The 21,576-nt window shown below is 39.4% G+C and overlaps 2 protein-coding genes across 3 annotated transcripts in view; one reads left to right on the top strand and one right to left on the bottom strand.

Moving 5' to 3' along the window:
• The window catches only part of LOC146519207 (uncharacterized), a 72,673-nt gene that overhangs the window by 22,273 nt on the left and 28,824 nt on the right, over positions 1-21,576 (top strand). The window lies entirely within an intron of this gene.
• Positions 3,199-20,480, bottom strand: LOC146519212 (long-chain-fatty-acid--CoA ligase 6-like). The gene is made up of 17 exons (XM_085160084.1): positions 19,192-20,480; positions 18,936-19,035; positions 18,145-18,323; positions 17,390-17,422; positions 15,529-15,580; positions 13,904-13,977; positions 13,621-13,698; positions 10,913-11,047; positions 10,380-10,514; positions 9,566-9,661; positions 9,309-9,381; positions 7,724-7,812; positions 5,710-5,826; positions 5,451-5,594; positions 4,209-4,310; positions 4,036-4,107; positions 3,199-3,540 (listed from the first exon to the last, which is right to left on the bottom strand). The coding sequence occupies exons 2-17, from the start codon at positions 18,997-18,999 to the stop codon at positions 3,400-3,402; spliced, it is 1,584 nt and encodes a 527-aa protein (XP_085016210.1). The 5' UTR covers positions 19,000-19,035; positions 19,192-20,480; the 3' UTR covers positions 3,199-3,399.

Below are 21,576 nucleotides of genomic sequence, written 5' to 3'. Positions count from 1 at the left end.
GGAAAGTATTTGAGTACAGTAAGAAACATGAGGTGATTAAAGGTTTGTGACATACTGTAGCGTGTTGCTGCAAAGAGATATCAGAAGACCGGTACACTGGTCATAAAGGGATAGACATTATCAGCAATTCTGCTGTATGCTGTGGCATTTCAATTATGGTACTAAGGAGCTCACGTGCTTAGAAAATGTCCCTAATATTACACCAGCAGAGGCAGGATGCATGCATGCATCTACTATTGTTCAAGCTTTGGTGAGCCTGTGCAAATCTTAGCCTCTGTTTTCTGTTCTTAGCTGACAAGAGTGACAACAGTTGTGGTCCTCTGCTATTGTAGCAATTTGGATCAAGGTTTGGTGTGTTGCACATTCAAAGATGATCTTCTGCATACCTTGGTTGTAGTGAGTGGTTGAGTTGCTGTTGCCTTTCTATCAGCTCAAAGCAATTTCGCCATTCTCTTCTGACCTCTGGCATCAACAGGTCATTTCCCCAGATAGCTGCTGCTCGCAGGATATTTTCTGTTTTTCAGGCCAGTCTCTGTAGACTCTAGAGACGGTTCTGTGGGAAAACCCCAGTAAGGGAACAGTTTCTGACATTCTTAGACCTGGCACCAATAACCATGCCATGTTCAAAGTCATTTAAATGACCTTTCATCCTCATTGTGATGTTGAGTTTGAACTTTGGCAAGATATTTTAACCATTTTGACCACTATTCCGGGTGCTAGTTTAGCTCATTGGGTTGATGCATTTTTTTCCCCTGCTCTCTCTTCAACTGTTCTTTAAGAGCCGTTCTCATCACATGTTAAGATTGATTGTGTGACAAAGGGCCAGAGGAACACAGTCTTTCTTGCATCTAAAAACAATATTACTTACCTTTAGAAAATAAAATAATATTTTGATATGAGTGTAAATAGATTTGTGAAGTGCATTAAGTTTAAAATACTCCTATTCCTTTACTTAATGGAGTATTTTGATACTGTGGTTGGTACTGTACTTTATGAGTTCCTCTCATCACTGCTAATCTGGAGGATAGTTCAAAGTCTTTTTTCATGTTACCATCCTGACATTAAAAATTGCATTCAACGTCATTAAAAAAGGACCAAGACACTAGTTGAAAATCATTCCAGAACATTTTTTATTTCACTGCCCCTGTCCTAATCCCCAACCTCCCTCATCCCGATTGCTGCACTCGATCATTACAAGGATATGGTGCTTATTCCATTTTTACAGCAGAATAGATAAATAAATAAGTACAGTTCATCTCACTACACGCAATAAGAGAGAAAAAAAATTCATTCAAACCATTGATTCAATAAATATGCTTACATCTAGCTGTCTTCATTTATGTACATCCGCATTGTTTATGCTTTGGGACGGTAATCAACTTAAAAAGCGAATACATTACTTCTACGTGTAAACCTTTTTAAAAAACATGGTATCGTTTGTTTAAAAGTTGATGTTTGTTCTAGCGGAATTCATCATTGGCTCTTCTAAGTGAAACAGCCCTGTACCTGCGGCTGTGGCTGTCAGCTGCTAGATACAACCGGCTCCTAATGACCACAAAGAAATGCTTGTCTTTTTTCTCGTTAAATGCCAATGGTCCCAGCATTACAGGGCAAATTGCATGCATTGCCCCGAGGCCTGGTGTTGCATTAGATATTTTGTTTTCTTTTACCTGACATTCTCTTTGTGCAAAGATGAGTGAAAAAGAAGTCTGAACGTCGATGACCGTTACAGATCGCCGGCCCTTACATAAACAAGGAGCATGCATGCTAAACCTCTGACTGCAGCCATGTTGAACTGACATAATGAATGAGTGCGCGGATACATGACACAAAGTGTAATTTGGGTGTGGCTCAGACACGAGATGCTTTACATGGGACATTGTGGACAGCGATGATTTGAAAGGCAGCTGCGCTCTCTCTGAACCTTAATATTGTAAATCTGTCTTCAAACAGAAGGGTGTAATTTCATCTAATTGCACCATATTTGGGTTATACCCAACTTTAATTCTTGTATCTGTTGGGGGTGGTGTGTCAGCCGCCTTACTAGCGCCGTTTTTTATTCAAAGAAAATCTAACTTTTTCCACTGGGGATGAAATCCATTACAATTCTACAAGGTGTCAGCATTAATGTACATTTTGACATCTCCTGGAGCTACACTATACACTAAAACATCACACTTGCTGTCGTATGACTGTGTTACTCTTGTAAAACAGATGGGTTTTGTTTGGCTGGTAGATTTAAAGAGGAAAGAAGAGCTGAGGAAGTGGGAATGATGACGCTGAGTTTCTGATGCTGGGGAGTGGGCGTATTTGTTTTTGGGTCAATAGCAGGTAGCAATGTATGGATGATTTTAAATGCCTCAATTAAAACAAAGAAAACAAAAATGCATCGTACAATACACACCGTTTCGTGGACATTATTACCTTTTTTGTATTCACCGACAGCGTGAATCATTTGAGAAGCCAATGTTAAAAACTAAACTCTAAAATCACTTAATGGAAAGTTTTTCGGTGACATGATTTTCCATCTGACATTAAAATTAATAGGCGTGAGTCAAACTGACTGACACATTGGTTTTGAATTTAATCAGTTGATATTTGTATTAGTGATGTACTAATAAGACAGTTTGCTCTACCTACCATGTGGGAATCTGCTAGCATTAGCTTGTTGTCCTCCTTTAAATAATTGTTTACTGTAAGCATACAGAAATCAGCTATCAGGACATCACGTGAATTGTGCCAAGACGTTCTCCCCCAGGTTTTTAACCTGTCCCCTAATAAACTGACAGTTGATTAATTGAACTTAATTAACAGTAAGTAGCAGTATCCCTACAGCTAATGCTAGCTAATAAAGTCAACACATTGCCACACCCCTAAAACGGTTGAGTCATTCCACCCTAAATAATTGGAGTTTTGGCATTTATGATGTGTCCTAATTTCTAGTAAGAACAAGTTTCCTTTCACCCCCTTATAAAATCCCAGTAACCATTCTTTACATTCATTATGGGTAACTCTATGCTGCCCTCTGCTGGCTACCCCTAAAATTGTTACTGTTTTGTGATGGAAATTCATGTCACACGAAAAAAGAAACACGTTCCTTTTTATGGACTAAAAATTTTAAGTGTCGATTTAAAATACGTTTTCAATTAATTATGAAACAGTGAATGCGTACATAAAAAGGAAATACATATGACAATGTGCATTGTATTTCGCTTTATTGATGTCTTTAATTTGTTTTTATCTAGGCATTTTTAATCATCCACCGTTGGGCCAGTTTTGCTTTGCTTTCCGACAGCACGTTAAGCGTCAGGTGACACATCTTTGTCCCACTGCAGGTCGCTGGACAAAGCGTCTGTTGTTGTTGTTTGATGCTTTAAGAAAACTCAGGTCCGCCAGCCTTCACATAGAGATGCTGTTGTAGAGCTCATCAATCTTCGCCTTAAAAAACTCCTTCAGCTCCGGTCTTTTAGCCTTTAGCGTCGGGGTCAGCAGGCCATTTTGAATGGAGAACATCTCATTGTGAATGTAGATGTTCTTCACCTTTAGAAGAATAAAACAAAAGAAAAAAACAAGATGGTGAATGAGATAAATACTGCTCTTAAGTTTACTTTATCTTATAGCCACAAATGCATTGTTAGGCAATACTCTTACAGGAATCACAAGACCAATCCCTGATAGTATATAAATGTAACATATAACTTATCAAACAGCACAAGAATTAATGCCAGTAGCATTCTTGTTTTACTTGGCTTAATCTCCTTTGAAATGATTTAAAACATTAATATTTTAATTATTATTTTAAAACATATATATTTTTATTACCATAGCTGTATCTGCAGTATTTCATTAATTTAGATATTGTGGTATTGCTTGGAGGGATTTGTGAATAACTAGATTACTTAAAGACATTAAAATCTAATGTAAAAGATGTTACTTCAGGCACATACTGTTTATGGAGATACTGTAAAATGTTATCTTACATGTCTTAAGGTATCAAGAAAAAATACACTTACAAACAGATAAGTTCCTACTTACCTGCTCGAAAGAATGGAGGCCACTGGCTTTTCCAAGACGCACCAAATCTTCAAGGATTCCCTTCTTTAACGCCTGTTAAACAAAGGAGAGAGGGAGCTTTGTTACATTTCTAAATAACTTCCAGTAGGTTTTAATAATATTAACTATAAGTGTTACAACCATATGCCACTTACAGTGTTTTTACATAGGTCCTCGTAGGTGCCCAAGATACCTTTCTTCTTGGCCCATTCAGGCATGGTTTCAGGGTCAGGAACAATTATTCCTACCAAACAGGACTGAGAAAAACAAACAAGGTGTATTGGATAATGATCAAAATAGAAAATCAACACTAGGGATGGGTATCGTTTAGGTTTTATCCGATACCGGTGCCAAACTGGTACTTTTGAAACGGTGCCGGTGCTTAAACGGTGCTCAAACCGGTGCTTAAAGAATGGAGAACACAAAATTGGTCCAAAAACCTCTCATGTTCAGCTGTTTTTTTGTAAAAAGATAACAATGTTAGCCTTTTCTGCAGCTATAGGGCATATATGGCATCACTCTTGGCTGGAAGCAGTGCTTAAACAAAAACAAACTTTGTCCAAAAACCTCATGTTTAACTGTTTTCCACTTTTTCTTTAGTCATTTTAGCCTTTTTGGCCAGGGTGAAGGGAGTATCTGCCATCAAACAAGAAGACAGCCGCATGTAGCTATGATGATGTTTGCTAGTTCACCTTACATGCATTAATGTAATAACGTGGTTAGCCTACTGAACGTAAATTACACACGAACATCATGAAGCTACTCACGCAGAGAAGAACGGCTGCTGCTGCTGCCATCATCATCCGTCACCACCACACCCGCAGGAGATGCGCTCGGTGTGAGGTCTCGCAGCAAGCTATCAAATACGGCGCATTTTTCTGCTTTAAAAAAAAGCTATGCGTCGCCAGGTGTTTCATCGGATTTGAGGTGTTACCTCCTTTGACATTATCACCTTAAAGCACTTGTTGCAGGCTGCTGAGTTTGCATATTTTGCTGTGAAGTACAGCCAGACTTTTGACTGCTTCGCCTTGGGCATTTTTAATCTGTAGCTCTGCTCTAAAAGAACGTACGTACCTGGGCCCGCCTACTATCCTCGGAAACGTAAAATGATTGGCTAGAATTCAAAGTGTGTCACAGCTCAGGAAAAAAAAGCACCGAAATGAAGCACCGAAATGTGCGCTGCTTTTCGGTCTGGTTACTACCGTTTATGTCAGAACCGGTGCCATCATGGCACCGGAAACCGGTACCCATCCCTAATCAACACTAAGTAACACATAGCCCAGATGTACTTGCAGGCTCTTAGGAGCCAAAGATGACTACCAGGCCTTGGAACACATAAATTTGAGCAGGAGTTCTACCTCACATTGCACTTCCTGTAACTGATCAAATGTCCTTACCTGCAGACTATCTCCATGAACATAAAGCTGTGCCACAGGTTCGCTCCTAATGTAGATGTTCTCGATCTTCTCAGGGGAGATGTACTCACCCTGCGCCAGCTTGAAAATGTGCTTTTTCCTGTCAACGATCTTCAGCGTGCCATTCTACGGAAAACGAGAAATATCATTTTAGACAAAATATTATGGATTGTTCTCATATAAACACAAGGGATTTTTCAAAATCTATGACTCGTCTCAATTGTAAGCTGCGTATACGCACAGGTAGCCATTTCCCGATATCTCCCGTGTGGAGCCAGCCATCGGCATCCAGTGTCTCCGCTGTTCTCTCTGGGTCTTTGAGGTAGCCTTTAAACACGTTTGGTCCTTTTACACAAATCTGGTTGACAGATTAGAAAAGTCAAAAAGGGTCAGGGTTAGAGGTTAAGCACATGTCCTCTACAAACACATGCAACGTTGTTTTAAAGTCCGAAAATTGTATATGTTACCCTTCCTATAAACATGTACAGTCACATGAAAAAAAGTACATCTTTCTAACATTTTACATATCAGGACATAATAAAAAAAATATCCGGTTCTTATCAGATTCCAAAATTAAGTGTAAACAGTGTAATAAGTCATGTGTGGTTCTCCATCTGAGGTGCAGTTACCTGATTTCAGAACCTGGCGAGGTTATATGCAGATATGTAAAACTTTAGAAATGTGTACTTTCTTTTTCCCTTTACTGTATTTGTCCTCTGTGTCAACCCCTATATGCTAATATCCTTGTAACCAGTTTTAAATTCTGATCTTTACAACACACTTCACATCTGCCCTCATTTCCTGACATTTCAAAATGCTCACGTCAAAGCTGTAAAAACTGCTCTCTGGCATACAGTGAAAACACACCTACAGACCTACACACATCCTTACATATGCACGTATGTTACTTATTTCTATAAGTAACGTAACCACAAAAGTGGTTACGTTTTTGGTTGCATTTGCATGCATACGTGTCATTCTGTCTATAAACAAGTTTTCAATGAATTCTCGTAAAACGTTGTAGAGGTGTAGAGTGGCGTCTTGTTAACAAGCCGCTGAAATGTGCCTTACATGCACCAAGGTCATGAAGGTCAAATTAATAATTTATTGGCTGAAAATGGACAAAAAGCCTTATAACCTAAAACTATAATTCTTATAAGTGTGGTGTGTATTGTCAACAGATAGAAAGTGCTATATAAATATTTAAAATATCATGTCACATTTGACCTCTGACCTCTCCCTCAAGGCCAGTAGATTGAGCTACAAGCCAAAATGATAATAGTGATAATAGAGCTATTTAAAGCTATGTTTCTAACTGCTATTGGTTTTTTTGACAACATATAGGCATATAGGAAGCAAAATATGGGGATTCCAAATATCACGTTTCTTTGGACCTCTGGCAACTTCTTCAAGGTCAGTTAATAATTAATTAATTATTAATGTGTATGTGTTAGTCCCCATAGAGAAATTGCTCCTCTGCATTTAACCCATTCACCCAGTGAAGCAGTGGGCAGCCACCAATGCAGCGCCCGGGGAGCAGTGTGTAGGGACGGTACCTTGCTCAGGGGTACCTCAGGGTAACCGTTCAGTGGAGTCGAACCCCCAACCTTCCGATCATGGGGCCACCACTCTACCTACTGAGCTATCCCTGCCCCAGTTAAGGTCAAACTTTTAGAAAATTGATTAAATCATTAAACAGTTCTTAAAATTCTACTGCTTTTGTTTGTTTTGACAAAATTTAGGGAATGATACTGGTGCATGGGGATTCTAGATATTAGATTATATTGCATTTGCATCCAAACATGAAGTCATTGGACCTTAGGCCTTACCTCTACATTTCACATCTATCTTTCTTTCAAGCTGACCCCAAAATGTGTTTTCTATCTTTAAATAAAGTAATGTGAAGAGAAAGTGAATGAGCTGCCTAGTTAGTTATAATAAACTATAGTATAATTTTATAATAAGTAATAATAAGCTAATGGTGTTTATCTTCAGTTATTTACAAATCAGTACCTACTATCCATTATCGCCTACTATATAATGCTTGTGTAGTCAAAGTAAGTTTCTGTCACGCCCCCCCTTATGTGATTTTTATTGCACTACAAACGTCTTAAAGTACGTTTAAAAAGAACAAAGAAGAGAAAGTGAATATATCAAAAATACAATACTATTTCCTTAAAAGTAAATGCTGCTTTTAAGTTAGGTTCGTGCTCTCTAAGTGCATCTTGTGTTTCTGTTGAAATCGCTTTGCTTACCTCTCCCTCTCCCTTGGAGGCAAAGTAGTTCTTCTCGGGTACATCCACCAGTTTAATGAGGTTGCATGGCAGCGGAGCCCCAACGTGGCCTGTTGGTCAGTACAAGAAGAAACATTAGAAACACAACAACTCGATTTCCTTCCTCACTTTCCACTGTTGAACAAAAAGGAGGACTACAAATTGATAAAATGCTCAACACTGAGCATCAATTCTATGTGAGGAGGAAAGGTGGTTTAATTAACGATATTTTTACTGACTAATTAAATCTAAAGGAAAACTAGTCGTCATCATTTGGGACAGCGTTACAGATATCTGTGAATTATCAGAAGTGAACAGCAGGGGGTGATGCTTGACTGTATTATGAAGCTCTGTCTCACACTGTCTCACAATAGGTTGACACTTAAGAGTACATTTGTTTGCTTCAGACCTTCGTTTATGCAATACAATCAATTCAAAAAATATGTGGCCATAAACACAGGGAAAGCTTTTACTTTTCAAAAAGAAGGTTTTGAGTTGATTACTTTAAGATAATGTAATAATAATAATATGAGCCTATTTTTCTGTGCTTCATGTTCAGTTCTTTAGCTGTAATAACATTTTAAATTTAGTATAATTTAGATTTATTTGAGCAGTTTTAACATCATTTTAAATAATATTAGTCTTTTTCTTTGACTTTTGTGTTACCCTTTATGTTTGTTAGCAAATCCACCCACCGATCCAGACGCGCACCCCTGCATAACACCTGCCCATGGCTTCAGGCATTCATGCACATGTGCTTTTTTTCCGCCTTCTTTTTCTATTGTTAACTTGTCACTTTTGTTGTTTTTACAGTCTTGTTGTTGTTCTGCATTTGTGTTGTACTGTTAAAAGGGAACAGTGTATATTTTTTTCTATGTATGAAAAACATCCAATTACTTTTGAACTAGGAAAGGAAAATGAGTAATTAAAATGAAAATCAGCACTTTATTTCACTTCAACTGTCTCTTAACTGCGTGCAGCAAATATATTTCTCTCTCAGAGAAAGATCCACATTATACTGACTTAGACAGCCAATCAGAACAGAGCTTCACGCATATATGAATGCATAGAGGTTACTTGGAAAATACCTGCAATGCCTGGCTGTTGAAAATAACACAGCCACAATACACCCAATCTGGAGGGTAAAAACGGGTCTTTATAGCAGATATTGGTCTTTTATTTGAGCTTGTTGTTGTTGGAAATCACCTAAACTGGCAGTGTTAACTATTGCAATATGACCTAACAGCTATTTCCTCCCTGTCTTGCTCACAATTCCAGACTTTTTTTTAAACAGTACTCTCCTTAGTCGTTTCTTCCTCAGCCTCCCACACACTCTCAGCCTATGCTTTTTTTTTTCCACCTGGGTGCAAAACAGATACTCCTTGAGGGTCTATGCCATCACATCAGCTCAAAACTGCACGTCACTCATTAAAATCATAACCCATTTTTAACACTTTAAGACCTTTGAACTGAGTCACGTAAACAGGTTCAGTGCTTCAAAGACAGATAAGGATACATCTGTCTTGTGATCTGTCTTCTACATGCTTGCACAATCACTGTCACCTACCTGAGGTCCAGTCTCCAGGTGTGGTGAAGGTGCAGCCAGCTGTGCACTCTGTCTGGCCATATGCCTCATACACCTGCACGCAGACACACGTGATGTTGAAGCAAATGTAGATGTTAGCTTGTGAATCAAAATCTGTAAAATTACTGACAGCAAAAAACTTGACAGTTGTAAAGTTATGGTTAGGGTTAAGGGTTTAGACGTACTCTCATATCACAGGGGCTTGTTAGAGAAATAAAGGCGCACTTAATGGGTCTCACCTGACATCCTAGAGCTGCTCTGAGAAATCCCAGGACAGTGGGTGAGGTAGGAGCTGCTCCTGTTATAATCATCCTCAGCCTTCCTCCCAAGCTAGCCTGCAGAAACACATTGTAAATACATTATTTTCTGTTTTAAAAATAAACCACAAAGCTTCACGGCACCAGTCCGGATGTTGTCACATTCTGACCTTCACACATGACGTGCGAACAATGTGAGGACAAGAAGTCGGGACATTGTACAAAGTTAGCCTTACTCACATGTGCCACTTTGGACTTTTTACTTTTAGATTCACAGGAGTGTTACGTGCACACCTCAATAAACTGAGATTAAATCACCAGTGGGCTGGTAGGACAAAGACTGTTTGATTGCGTGCATGGCCAATAAAATGCAAACACAATCTCACCAACACAGTCCTGAAGAAGCAGATTAGTTGAGATTTTAAGAGATTTTAATCAAGGATGGTTAGAATAAGTAGTAACAATAAGGGGAATGACTGACATTCAAGGTAAGTTGCAAACTATCACAAATACCAAGAGGCTTAAACGCAACAATGAAGTACGTCTGGGTGTAAAAGTCCTTCACTGCTACTTGTCCTGTTAACCTACTTGTTTATGATAGTTATGCAACTGTTTTTTTCTCTTTAAAAACACACAGGAACATATGTATAAATGTAACTTTGATATCAAAATGGATCATAATTCATTTTTTCACAACCACGCTTAGCATATATAATATGATGTGACATGGCTATAAGAACAGCTGTAGAGTCTGTCCATAGTAGCACAGTGCTTAGGGGCTGGAAACACCGTTTACCTGAATCTTACTGAAGAAGATTTTGTCCCAGACGCTGTCACTACGAATGATCCCGCTGCTGACTTCAGCACCTTTTCTCTTGGCAGCAAAGTTGAGCAACCAACGCTTTAACGGGGTGTTTGCCTGGCTGAAAATCTGGTAACAAAGCGAAAACACACATTTCTTAGTTGACGACAGCCCTGTCTCAGCTGATATAGCGGTTAAAACACGTCCAGCTATTTATGTAGATAATTAGCAAAATGATCTGCTAGCAAGAAACACCAACAAATAGCCACCATTCACATCATTGCCCCCTAATGGCTCTCTTTGAAATTTAGAGGTTCTAGGGTTGAACAGACTTGATTTAATGGTATATGCTGGAGAGTTAGAGGAAACTACATTCACATTTAAACTGTAATTTGCCATTTTAGGTGTTTGTTTTCCTGTTACAGGACCAAACATTTTTTGTAATTCTAAGTGGAATGGACAGGTTGCTTCAGTCAGAACTAACAACAGCTTCAAACAAAAGCAGTCTTGGTATCTGTTCATCTCACCTTGTCATACATGCGATTGAGCAGTCGAGGCACCACGGGGAAAATGGTCGGCCGCAGGGCCTTCATGTCGTCTGGGAGGAGACGGATGTCGCCCTGATAGAACCCAATCCGTCCTCCGTGACAGTACACCACAGACTGCAGACAGACATATATAACACAACTGAGCAATGAACACTCCTAACTTTCTGATATCATTGCAGACAAAATACCAGCACTGAAAGTGGAGCCTTTAATCATGAAATATTAAAAATAAAGTCACATTATTACCAATAAATAATGTTGGCAAACACTCATAAGGGAGGTTTCTATAACATTTAATACCTCAATCGCCTAACTGTAATACAGATGATAAAGAAGCATCACTAATAGGTAAATTCTGATAAAAAAAATAAATAAATACTGGCCCTTGAGGGACACGCGTGTGAAATACTGGCTGCACCAGTCATCATACTTGTCGGAAGGCTTGTTTTTCCCACAGTCGCAACTCATTTAATGTCATTTAGCAAAAAGAGGAACTTCATAGCTTGCACGTTTATTTCGGTAGTTGTCATGCACATGATCTTGCTCTCATTATGTCAGAACCTGCTCAAACAAAGGTCTACACACGTTGTATGATAAATATAATGTAGTAAAGACTTTAGTCGTGGAAGACTTTCATTTAGCTGAGTAAAAACACTAGTACAGGGTATTAAAAAAATGCAAAATGGCTCCAAGGCATGTTCAGGCAACACCTCTGCAGAGGTCTTATCAGATAAATGTGTCTGAAGTATTAATGAAAAAGTGGTTTGTTGGGGGGAAAATAGCACCCATGACTCACTTATGATTAGTCAGTGCTTACACAGCATCTTACAGTTATAGTTGGTCCAAGTGGAGTTTTATCTTTTTTTCTGGCAGCTGCTCAAGGTGAGTGAAATAGAAGAGAGTGTCACGTGTGACGTCATCGTTCCAGTAACTATGAGTCCAGACTGGACGAGGCGTGGAGAGATGATGGGCAGCCTTGTTTTGTTTTGTTTTGTTTCAAGTGGCTTTAAACAACCCGACTTAATTTATTGTTATGTAACACTACAATCTGTATTAGTGCAGGTATGACTCCTTTGTGTTACCTCTAATAATTATAGTTAGCAGCAGAGAAAGTGAGTCATTACGCAGTGAGGATTTACTTTTGGGTTCCAGAACTGCGTCCCATAGAAATACACAAATGTTTGAAAGAGAATTACTAAATGCTCAAGTTCATTTCGCAGTTCTTGTTCTCATGCGGCTACACCACCGCATGCTTCTTTCTAGATCATATGCAGATTGTGACACTTCCACAAAATGACTATCAACTCAGCGCGCCTCCTTTTGTTGTCAAACTGAAAAAAAAGGGCACCACAAGTGGCTGCTTTCCGGTTTCTAAAGCCATCTAAGGACATGCAAAACACGGGGACCGCCTTGTGTTCTCTCTTTGACTGAGACTTCGCCAGCATCAGATATAGAGCTGTGTGTTTGTGTTTGTCTGCGACTGTTGAACTTGAGCTCTATTTTGTGATCCGGTGTATTTGCTCTCTGGGAAGATTAGGTGGTTTCCTGTGTCTGAGTCTCACGCTGTCTACAAACGTGCTGCTAGCAGCAGCTTACCAGACAGGTTCAACCTGATGCAGCCTAACCGCTCACACCCATGTGTAACACAAAAATGATCTAAGTTGAATCTACACATTTATTGCCCAACTTAATTTAGATTTGATCACCTTTTAATATTTGCTGTTAGGCTAGAAGATGAATCCAGAGTTACTAATGAGCAGCAGCAAAAGCACACACTCAGAGCTTATTAGTAAAGGGCCACAAATTACTGCCACTTTACCTCACTGAGGTCTACACTGTAACTGCTCTCTTCACTGTCAGCTTTTAGTTAAGGCCTGAAATAACATCTGGCATATAACTGAAAGAGATGGCATAGAGAGCATAAAGGAAGCTATAGAGCTTCTTGTAAGTAACATGTAAATAAACACCTAATTTAAAAAACACTCCTCATTTCTTGGCAGGAACATGCCCAGGGTTTCTTGTGGGAGATGTACCTATGTAAACCTCTAGACAGAGAAAGCATCCCAGTGGAAGGATGGGCGGAAAGGTAACTGTACAAAGACTGTGACTAAAAATGAAACTCAGTTTTTTCCACAGGCAGGAGACAGTGGGCTCTTTGTAAAGCTTACTGCAATATCCTACAGTGTTGCCAGTCCTAATATTCCACAGAAACTTATTTTGAAAGTCTGCTCACCTGTGGGGCAAAGGAGAAATACTATCAGTGACCTGCAGGCTGCAGGGAACCGCTACTTTTATAGTAAATCAGCTGTTCGGCGCATACAGATGTTGTCTTTGAGTAACCTAAACTGATTACTGATTATCAAACCTTTTACAAATATTAATGAAGATTGTCATCTGTGTGTGTGTGGTGTGTGTTTCACTGGGCTAGGAAATGATGCAACGTGCCTTCACTTGCCATAAAGTCCAGGAATGCCAATTTTTTTTGTAGAGATGGAAAGCAAAACTGATGACAGGGAAGGAAAAGTTGGGGTGGTTTCTTTCTCCCTTTTTTCCAATCCTACAGTAATTAGTGCCCACCTTCAGTGTCATACTTCTTACAAAAAGTTCCTTCCTCCTCCCCCACAAACATCCTTCAGCTCATTACTATCCCATTAGTGTGATTTCAGATGACAGTTCGGCACATTTACCTCAATAAGTCTCTCAAACATGTGAGCCAGTGGCAGGAAGGAAATGAGGCAGTCGTCTTGGTTGGGGAAAATTACTTTCTGCAGGACACACAAGAGGCACAGTCAAATGAGTTAAAGATGCTATTTTGACACAGCAACTCGGATTTTCAAGAATTTGTGTGGACGAGAAAATGAACACGTTGCAACCAGGCTAATAAATCACTGAGCAAAAGACCATAAACGACTGGGAGATAGGTGTGAAACATTTCCTGAGCATAGGTTCAGAGAGGAGAGGGTGACTTACATCTGTTACTTTAAGGAAGCCTGAGAAATCAGCTACCACGTTTCCATGGGTGAGCATGACTCCTTTTGGGTTTCCTGTGTGAACAGAAGGAAAAAAACCCATAATGAAATTGCCCAACAGATTTCACAACACATTTCCTCACTAGGAGCACACAGTCATCCAAGTGAACACCAAAGGAATTTGGCTTGGAAAAACAGACCTGGTTCAGCAGAATTTTATTTATGACTTGGAAGCCAGAAACGAGTCGTGTTAACACAGCATCTTATACATTAGGTTATTAAACAGAATCCAGCATTATGAATATTGCAAAAACACATGCCAGTCTGCAAACTGCATGGTTTATTTCTAAAGCATATAGAAATAATTACATCACAGTTTCAACCTCAACTTCTCCTATTTTTGTCCTCCTCTCTTGGCATTTCCTAACAAACACTGAAAAAACAGTACTCTCTGTTACTGTAATGCCCTCTTAATCTTATTCTCATTCCCAGTCCTTAATTCATGATTTTAAACAGAGTGGTTATTAGAAACTATGGTTCCTCTTTCTGAGATGTCAGCTGACTCAAACAGCTGTAAGCAATCTTGTAAGCTCAGTGTAGACTAGATGTCGCAACAGCGCGGGAGGGAATTCTCAAGAAACGGAGAGGGATGTGAGGAAAACGAATCCTCTGCTGGAGTGCCTGCATGTGTTTGTCATTACCGCCAGGAGGAGGCAGGATTTTCAACAGTGGATGCGGGAGCTGCAACTTGCAATCTGACACTAGTGGGTCCTCACATGACCCGGTTTTTGTTCCCTCCTACTGTTGGTTTAAGTGGTCAATGGTGCTGTGGGGTGAAGCTTCTGAAAACAGAGCATTGTGGCCTAAGCCATGACATTTATGTAATGAAGGAGGTTGGGGAGGGGAACGGGTTAATGATTCTATCACTACTGGATTATTGTGCTGCAGTGAAGAACCTGGGTTTACAGTAAATGATACAGTTCAAAGTAAAGTAAATAGAAATTGCACAACACGAGTTACAATAAACTGCACTGTGGACTGACTTTTTAATAACTTACCAGCATCATGTCTCCTGTGCACCTTTATCTTTAAGGCTTTGAAAACTTCACTGCTTTAATAATTTTAGCGCTTAAAGTGTTTAAACAATACTCTGTGAAAGCATATGTTAAACATCTAAAGTTAGTTAGTTTAGGCATTTTGAAAGGCCAACACTGTTTTATTTTTATTATTCGCGTGGCTTATAAGCAGCACCGAGCACTGTGAGTGCTTTTAATGTAAGCATTCTTGATCCCAGTTGGAACTGTCACACTCATATTCACCACAGGCAGTGGCACATGCTTTGCACTCAGAAAGCTCTTAGAAAACACAAGACTTGTGGTTTATGTGTGATAAACCTCCCTGCTATAGAATAAGTCCAAACAGATGAACCTTGTTTGTTTGTTTGTTTTCTAACAGGAAATGTTTGAAAAAGCGCTACCTGTGACCTGCTGCTGGAGTCACTGGCCAACACAGTTTGATGAGAATACAAATCCTATGTACTTCTTACTCAATAATGGGGTATTTTTATATCACAAACTGCAAATGTGACACATATGATATTTCTATAACATCAGAAACATTTACTACCTGTGGTTCCACTGGTGAAACACACAATAGACAAGTCATCTGGGGATGGTGGCTGTGAAGAAAAAAACAACAACAACACAACACTGTCAGATGACATGCAGGTTGTCATGAGATCAACTTCTACCTCTTGCAGCTTCCTCAACAGCAAGCTGAACCAATGCATGTGAGTCTAGAAAACAAACATTTCCATATGTTAATCCTTTTTTTTGTTTGGGTGGGGGGGCTTTTTTGCCTTTGTGCACCCGGTAATTGCCCTCAGGGTGGATTTGTAGCCAGGCACCCAGCCCTTTACGGCATCTGTTTTGCATGCTCGACCCAGTTGTGCCCTCACTCTCTCTAATTTTGAACAAAAGGCAAAAACTAGCTTGACTGGTCAATACCTGTTAGCCAGAGGGCTGGTGCTTGCGTGTCAGTGTTCAAATTTTTACCTGTCAACACTAAGTAGATGAAAAGCTGTCAGAGCTGTTATGATACATACACAGACACAGCCAACAAAAATAGGTTGCTGTCTTCTTGTGTTCATATGTGAACATAACCCGTTATTAGACAAATCACCCGACAGACTTAAGTGCAGTTAATCCAAAGGAGATCATGCGATATTTTGTACTAAAAACAGGCATGAACTTCACTTGTAATCAAAATAAGACATCCTGCAACCATTTTAGCCTCAGTTATGTGTAAGTTACATAAATGGAGATGCTTGAGCAATGCAGAAGGTGATTTAAAATAATTCACGTTGTTTGGAAGTTCTTTTCACTGCAGGTTTTTAGTCAGCTTTGGCAGAGGCTAGTGAGCTGCCATCTTTGTTGTTTTGATTGGGAAAAGTGTTAATTTGGCATAATGTTTGTACATTTAAGAATACTGGCTAACTATGACTTTGATAAAAATATTCACCATGCTCACCAAGGCCTTGGGAAGTGAACTGGACTGATACGGCCATAGCGCGCAATCATCATGTGATGCTCGCCAAGCTTTACAAAAGTTGAAGGAGCTCGGAAAGAAAAGCGTCTGGACTTCTTTAAGTTGCTTGAAGACGTTTCACCTCTCATCTGAGAAGCTTCTTCAGTTCAAGGTCAAATGGTGGAGAGTCCCAGATTTAAGCCCTGTGGGGTCCTCTACCTAATCACATGAGCCAAGGTGTGAAAACGGGTGTAGGTCACAATCAGCCAAGGTTTCGGATGAACTCACTATGTAACCTAGTCCCACCCTATCATGTGAGTTCCTGAGGTCAGAAGGCCCAGGATGTGAGTGGGCGTTAAGGCGTCTGGAAAGGGATCTCAAAACTGGATTATAGATGCAGACAGTTGGTGTTGTAAACCACCGCCTCTGAGGTCCTTTAGATGCAGATGGACCGCCGAATCTTGTCCCGTCGAGGTGGCTTTATAGGCACAACATAGAAGATCCACCTCAACGTGACCTTTGTCCTGCATATAAAGGACAAAGGTCACGCCTTTGAGGACACCAATGTTCACATTTTGGACAGAGAAGATAGATGGTTTCAAAGAGGAGTGAAAGAAGCCATCTATTCCACTGTGAACAACCACCTTTAAACACAGCGGGGGGACACTCTCATTGGGCTTAAATCTGGGACTCTCCACCATTTGACCTTAGAACTGAAGAAGCTTCTCGGATGAGAGGTGAAACGTCTTCAAGCAACTTACAGAGGTTTTTACAGAAGATGCTTTTCTTTCCAAGCCCCTTAGACAATGATGACCTGGATGACTGAGAACCTTCACAGACACAAGCTTTACCAAACCAAACTCAGAATTTGACCCATTTGGTCCACTAACAAACTTTACTAGCATGCCTAAAACCAGTTGTTTTGAAACCATTTTAGAAGTTTTGAAATAATTGTACTTACTATAGGCTTTCTGTAGTGATCTCGACCCAGGGCCTGTAAAGAAACAATGTGAAAGCAACTTTAAATCACTGTATAATGCTCTTAAACATTATAGCTTTATTGTGATTCCTATAATATGGACTAATGTCTTCTGAGTTCTGTTGAGGATTTTTCTAAATCCAGGTTGCTACACTGTAAAAGAGCCTGCAACGGTTACCACAATTAGGCTATAAGCCCCAAGCATTTGCAGCTGTGCATGGCTGAGAAGAAGGAAGTAATAATCAATGTGGGTCATACTGGTATCAGGTCATTTAAAACGTTAGGTCATAGCTGTCAACACTTATGCATTTCTATATGCTTTGTTGCTGAGTTTGTGATTGATATCATCAGCAAACTCATTCACCCTTTTCATTTCTTGTCACGCATCTAGCAAACCAGATCTGCTGGATGAGGACAACACAAAACAAAGTTATGCGTGCTCTACATGAGACTGAGAAAGAGATTACATTTTCAGAGACTGCGCTAACCTTCTGCAGCTCACGTACTGCATATATTGCATGATTTATCACTTTGACAAAGCAAGGAATACAGCATATATGTTAAAATCCTCTTTGCTGTACAGGATCTGTTTAACATTTTGTTTTATTACAAGCTAATGACACCAAGACTATATATATATATATATATATATAATAGATTAGCACTCCTCAGCCTAAATACTTGACATACATATGGTGTGCCGTGTCACAGGCATACCAGAGTCCTACATGTCTTACCTCCACTTCTTTAATGGCCTGCACATGGACGCCGCAGCCCTTGCCTTGCTCCACGAGGTCAGAGTCAAAGGCGTCCATCAGGATGACTCTTCGCAGGCCGGGAGTCTCCTTCCGCTCCACATTCTCTAAAAGCACCCGAGCTTTGTCCATTTTGTCACAGATGACTGTGGAGATGTCAGCTGAAATGAAACAAGCACACAAGAGCACACGCTCCCTTGTGTGAACATCATCAAAGTAAGAAATAAAAAGGAACACAAACAAATGTGGAGTTGGAAATCAGTTGGAATTTGGTCACATCTTGAATTTACAAGGGTTTAAAGTAAAAATAATTAATTAATTATTATTATTATTATTAGTTAATCTAACTAGTTAATCTAGTTAAATCTTGAATACACATGTTATTTTTAAAGTTATGATGATTTTACTGTTCCAATATATTATTTTCTTTTCCCATGCACTAGCTTTTACACCACATGAAATTCCTATCATCTGTTCCTTTGCAACAGAATTACTTATTGTTACAATTACCAAATGTTTTAATGACACATTAGCTTAAATCCAGGAAGTAGCACTGTGTACGAATGTGACAAAGATGCAGTCAGCCACCAGTGAGGGGAGCTCTACGACTCACACTGATACGAGTTCCTGTTTAAAAAATCCACACACACATGTTCTAATATGTCTCACAATGCCCCATAATTATTAGCCTGCAGACTGACAGCTGTTAAATTTACATTTCCTACTCAAAGCTTGTGAAGTCATTACAGTCTTTGTCATGTTTGTGTTCTTACCAGTGTTTATGATGAACCTTATAGCATCTTGGCCGAGCGTGTCATAAAGGGGAACCACCACCATCGAATATGTGTAGCAAGCCAGCTCCGAGATGATCCACTACAGTCAAACAGAACAAAAATACAAATAAATGAATACAATCTGAGGTCGGACTTTATCCTGCACTTGAAAACCTCAATAACTTTAAGTTCATATACTTAAAATTAGGGCTACACGCAGATTAGACAAAGATTGAGCAAAAAGAGTGCCAGTTACCTCGGGTCTGTTCTGAGCGAACACCCCTATGAACTGATTCGGATTGGGCTGGCATCCCTGGTGCAGAAGGCCCGAGCCCAGATGCTCTGCCCGGGCTGTCACCTATTCAATCGAAGAAAAAAAAAAGTGAGAACTGATTGGACCAAGTGGAACAAAACCATACAAATCCTGAGCTAATCTCGCAAGTGAAGAAAAACCTTTGCTCAGCTTCTGGTAGTATTGTGCAATTTAGCTAAATAAACTGACCTCTAATTTTGGAAAAAAGGGAAACCCAACCTTGTGTTAGTCATCCTTCTTTAGTTTGAGAGATTTTAGAAACACACTTTGATTTGAAAGCAATATTCTGCTGTGTATATTGATGATTCACATTCTACAAATTACCATAATTGTGAAAGACATCACAGAAAATGGGGATTAATACAGCTGTGGAAACTTGCATAATAACACACTTGATTTCATGTTTCAGCAAAGGTCTAAGGCAAACCTTATTTTCCATCCTAGAAAAAAAAAAATTCACAGTGCTTTTTAAGTCTCTCAATGAGTCTGTAAGACAAGTCCAGATTTGCCTGGCTGACTTCCTGGAAATTGGAGTGAATGACAAAAAAAAAGAAAAAAAAATTCCACCCTCTTTTCTCTTGTAAAATACGATGATGTCACAGATAAACAGGGTGTTGTATATCTCATGCGTACTGTAGATTTTGACATCGCTTTTAACAGAAAATTCCCTCCAGCTACCAGCATTACTTCAGTGACTTTCCAAGAGAGTGTCAGTTTGTCTCTTGTGCTCACAGATTTGTTGGAACCTGAAACTGCTCTACTGGATGATGGGAAGTTTTCAGTTATTCTGCTTTTAATAACTATTTCCACATGTCTCGCCAACTGTGCTGCAATCACTGGCATATCCAAGACATGCACACACACACACATAGAAGTGCAGAAGGCGGTGGAAGTGTAATTATTATATACAAACCAGTGCTCATACATGGCCCTGAAGATCCAGCTGAAATCAGCCAGTATAATACAACTGACCAAGACTTTGTAGTTAATATATTCCCTTTTCCCCCCAGTCAGTTGGTTGCTTTTATATTTATAAGAAATAATATCATACCCTTGTATAGCTATCTTAATCTATCTTGGTCCACAGTCATCACTGAGTCATGACATGAGTGATTATATCTCCTGCTCTTGGAACTATCACGTGGGACGGGAGACTGAAATTTTATAATATACAGGACTGGCTGTAGAAAAACATCTCTACTGCTTACATAAACATGGAATAAATAGAGGAATGTAATTTTCTTTTATTGTTTATGAAAGAAATTAATGAGTAGGATAAAAACTGATTAACTGGTAACCTTGTATCTAAATTTACTGGCAAAAAAACAAAGATCCAAAACACAACTCCCAGTCGTATTCTTCTTTGTTACTGTCATGACTAAGTGGGACAAAAATAGTTTAGTTATATAATTTTTCATATATATATATATATATATTAAAGCTGTGTATCCGGTTAGCAAGCAATCAGAGTATAAGAAGTCAATAAGTGACGTGCTGCTTTTGAAGTGGTGAGCTATTTCACATCGGTGGCCAATCACACCTTACACCCCTGCCAATAATGTACTCTGCATTTCAGGTCTTCCGAATATAATCATACTTGTATTTTTAGATTGTTTCTGTGTGTCTACATTAAGTATGTGAATTGAAACCTCACCTCCAGGGACAAAGTCTTTAGCTGTGTTGAAGAGTAATATTCTTATTCAGCAACTTATACGAACAACAATAGCACCTCTGCACAGTAGCTTGCAGCTTTCGTGTGTGCTGTGCAGATTTTGCAGGATGGAAGGTGAACAGCAGTTATAGAGTCAGTCTGCTCTAGCAGGATAGCATCAGTCCTTTCTCTTAACGTCTTAGCCAACTTAGGGTGGCAGACATGATAGTGATCTGATCTGAAAAATGCCAGTTAACATCAGACAAAGTAAGTCATAGTGTGGGATCTATTCTTGGACTTAAAGCAGTACTTGCCTATAGCACATATAAAGTAGAAGTGTTGTTTAGCCCAGTCATTATCTATATATAGCAAGGTTTGCAGACTGCAGTTATTTAGTAGCGCTCTTGATGGTACCAAATTTGGTTTCAAGGCAGAGTGGGTGTTACAGAGTCTCTGCAGTGCAAATGCTGCAAACGTCATCTGACTGTAGTCTTACACTGGCACATGACAGACTAGTCTGCACAGTTTATTCTGTAGTCAATCAACTGCCATTACAAAGACTGTAATGATTATGTTTGGCATCAGAAGTGTGAGATACAGAAAATCATGCTTGAGCAGCTATAATGTATGAAATAGTTCGTGTAAATGTTGCTTTATCAAAAGTCTGGAAGCATTTT

Source organism: Neolamprologus multifasciatus, chromosome 5 (genome assembly GCF_963576455.1).
Source record: "Neolamprologus multifasciatus chromosome 5, fNeoMul1.2, whole genome shotgun sequence".
NCBI classification, from domain to species: Eukaryota; Metazoa; Chordata; class Actinopteri; order Cichliformes; family Cichlidae; genus Neolamprologus; species Neolamprologus multifasciatus.
Note: the sequence above shows the minus strand (reverse complement) of the source record. Positions and strands in the feature narration are given on the sequence as shown.

What these genes read in the sequence shown, in the direction of transcription:
- LOC146519212 (XM_085160084.1), bottom strand. Translation starts at nt 18,999, where the DNA reads ATGGTGGTGGTTCCCCTTTATGACACGCTCGGCCAAGATGCTATAAGG. An exon ending in TTTCACCAGTGGAACCACAG is followed by an intron (nt 13,978 to 15,528) that starts GTAGTAAATGTT and finishes CTGTTCACACAG; the next exon opens with GAAACCCAAAAGGAGTCATG. An exon ending in ACCTGGAGACTGGACCTCAG is followed by an intron (nt 7,813 to 9,308) that starts GTAGGTGACAGT and finishes ACTGACCAACAG; the next exon opens with GCCACGTTGGGGCTCCGCTG.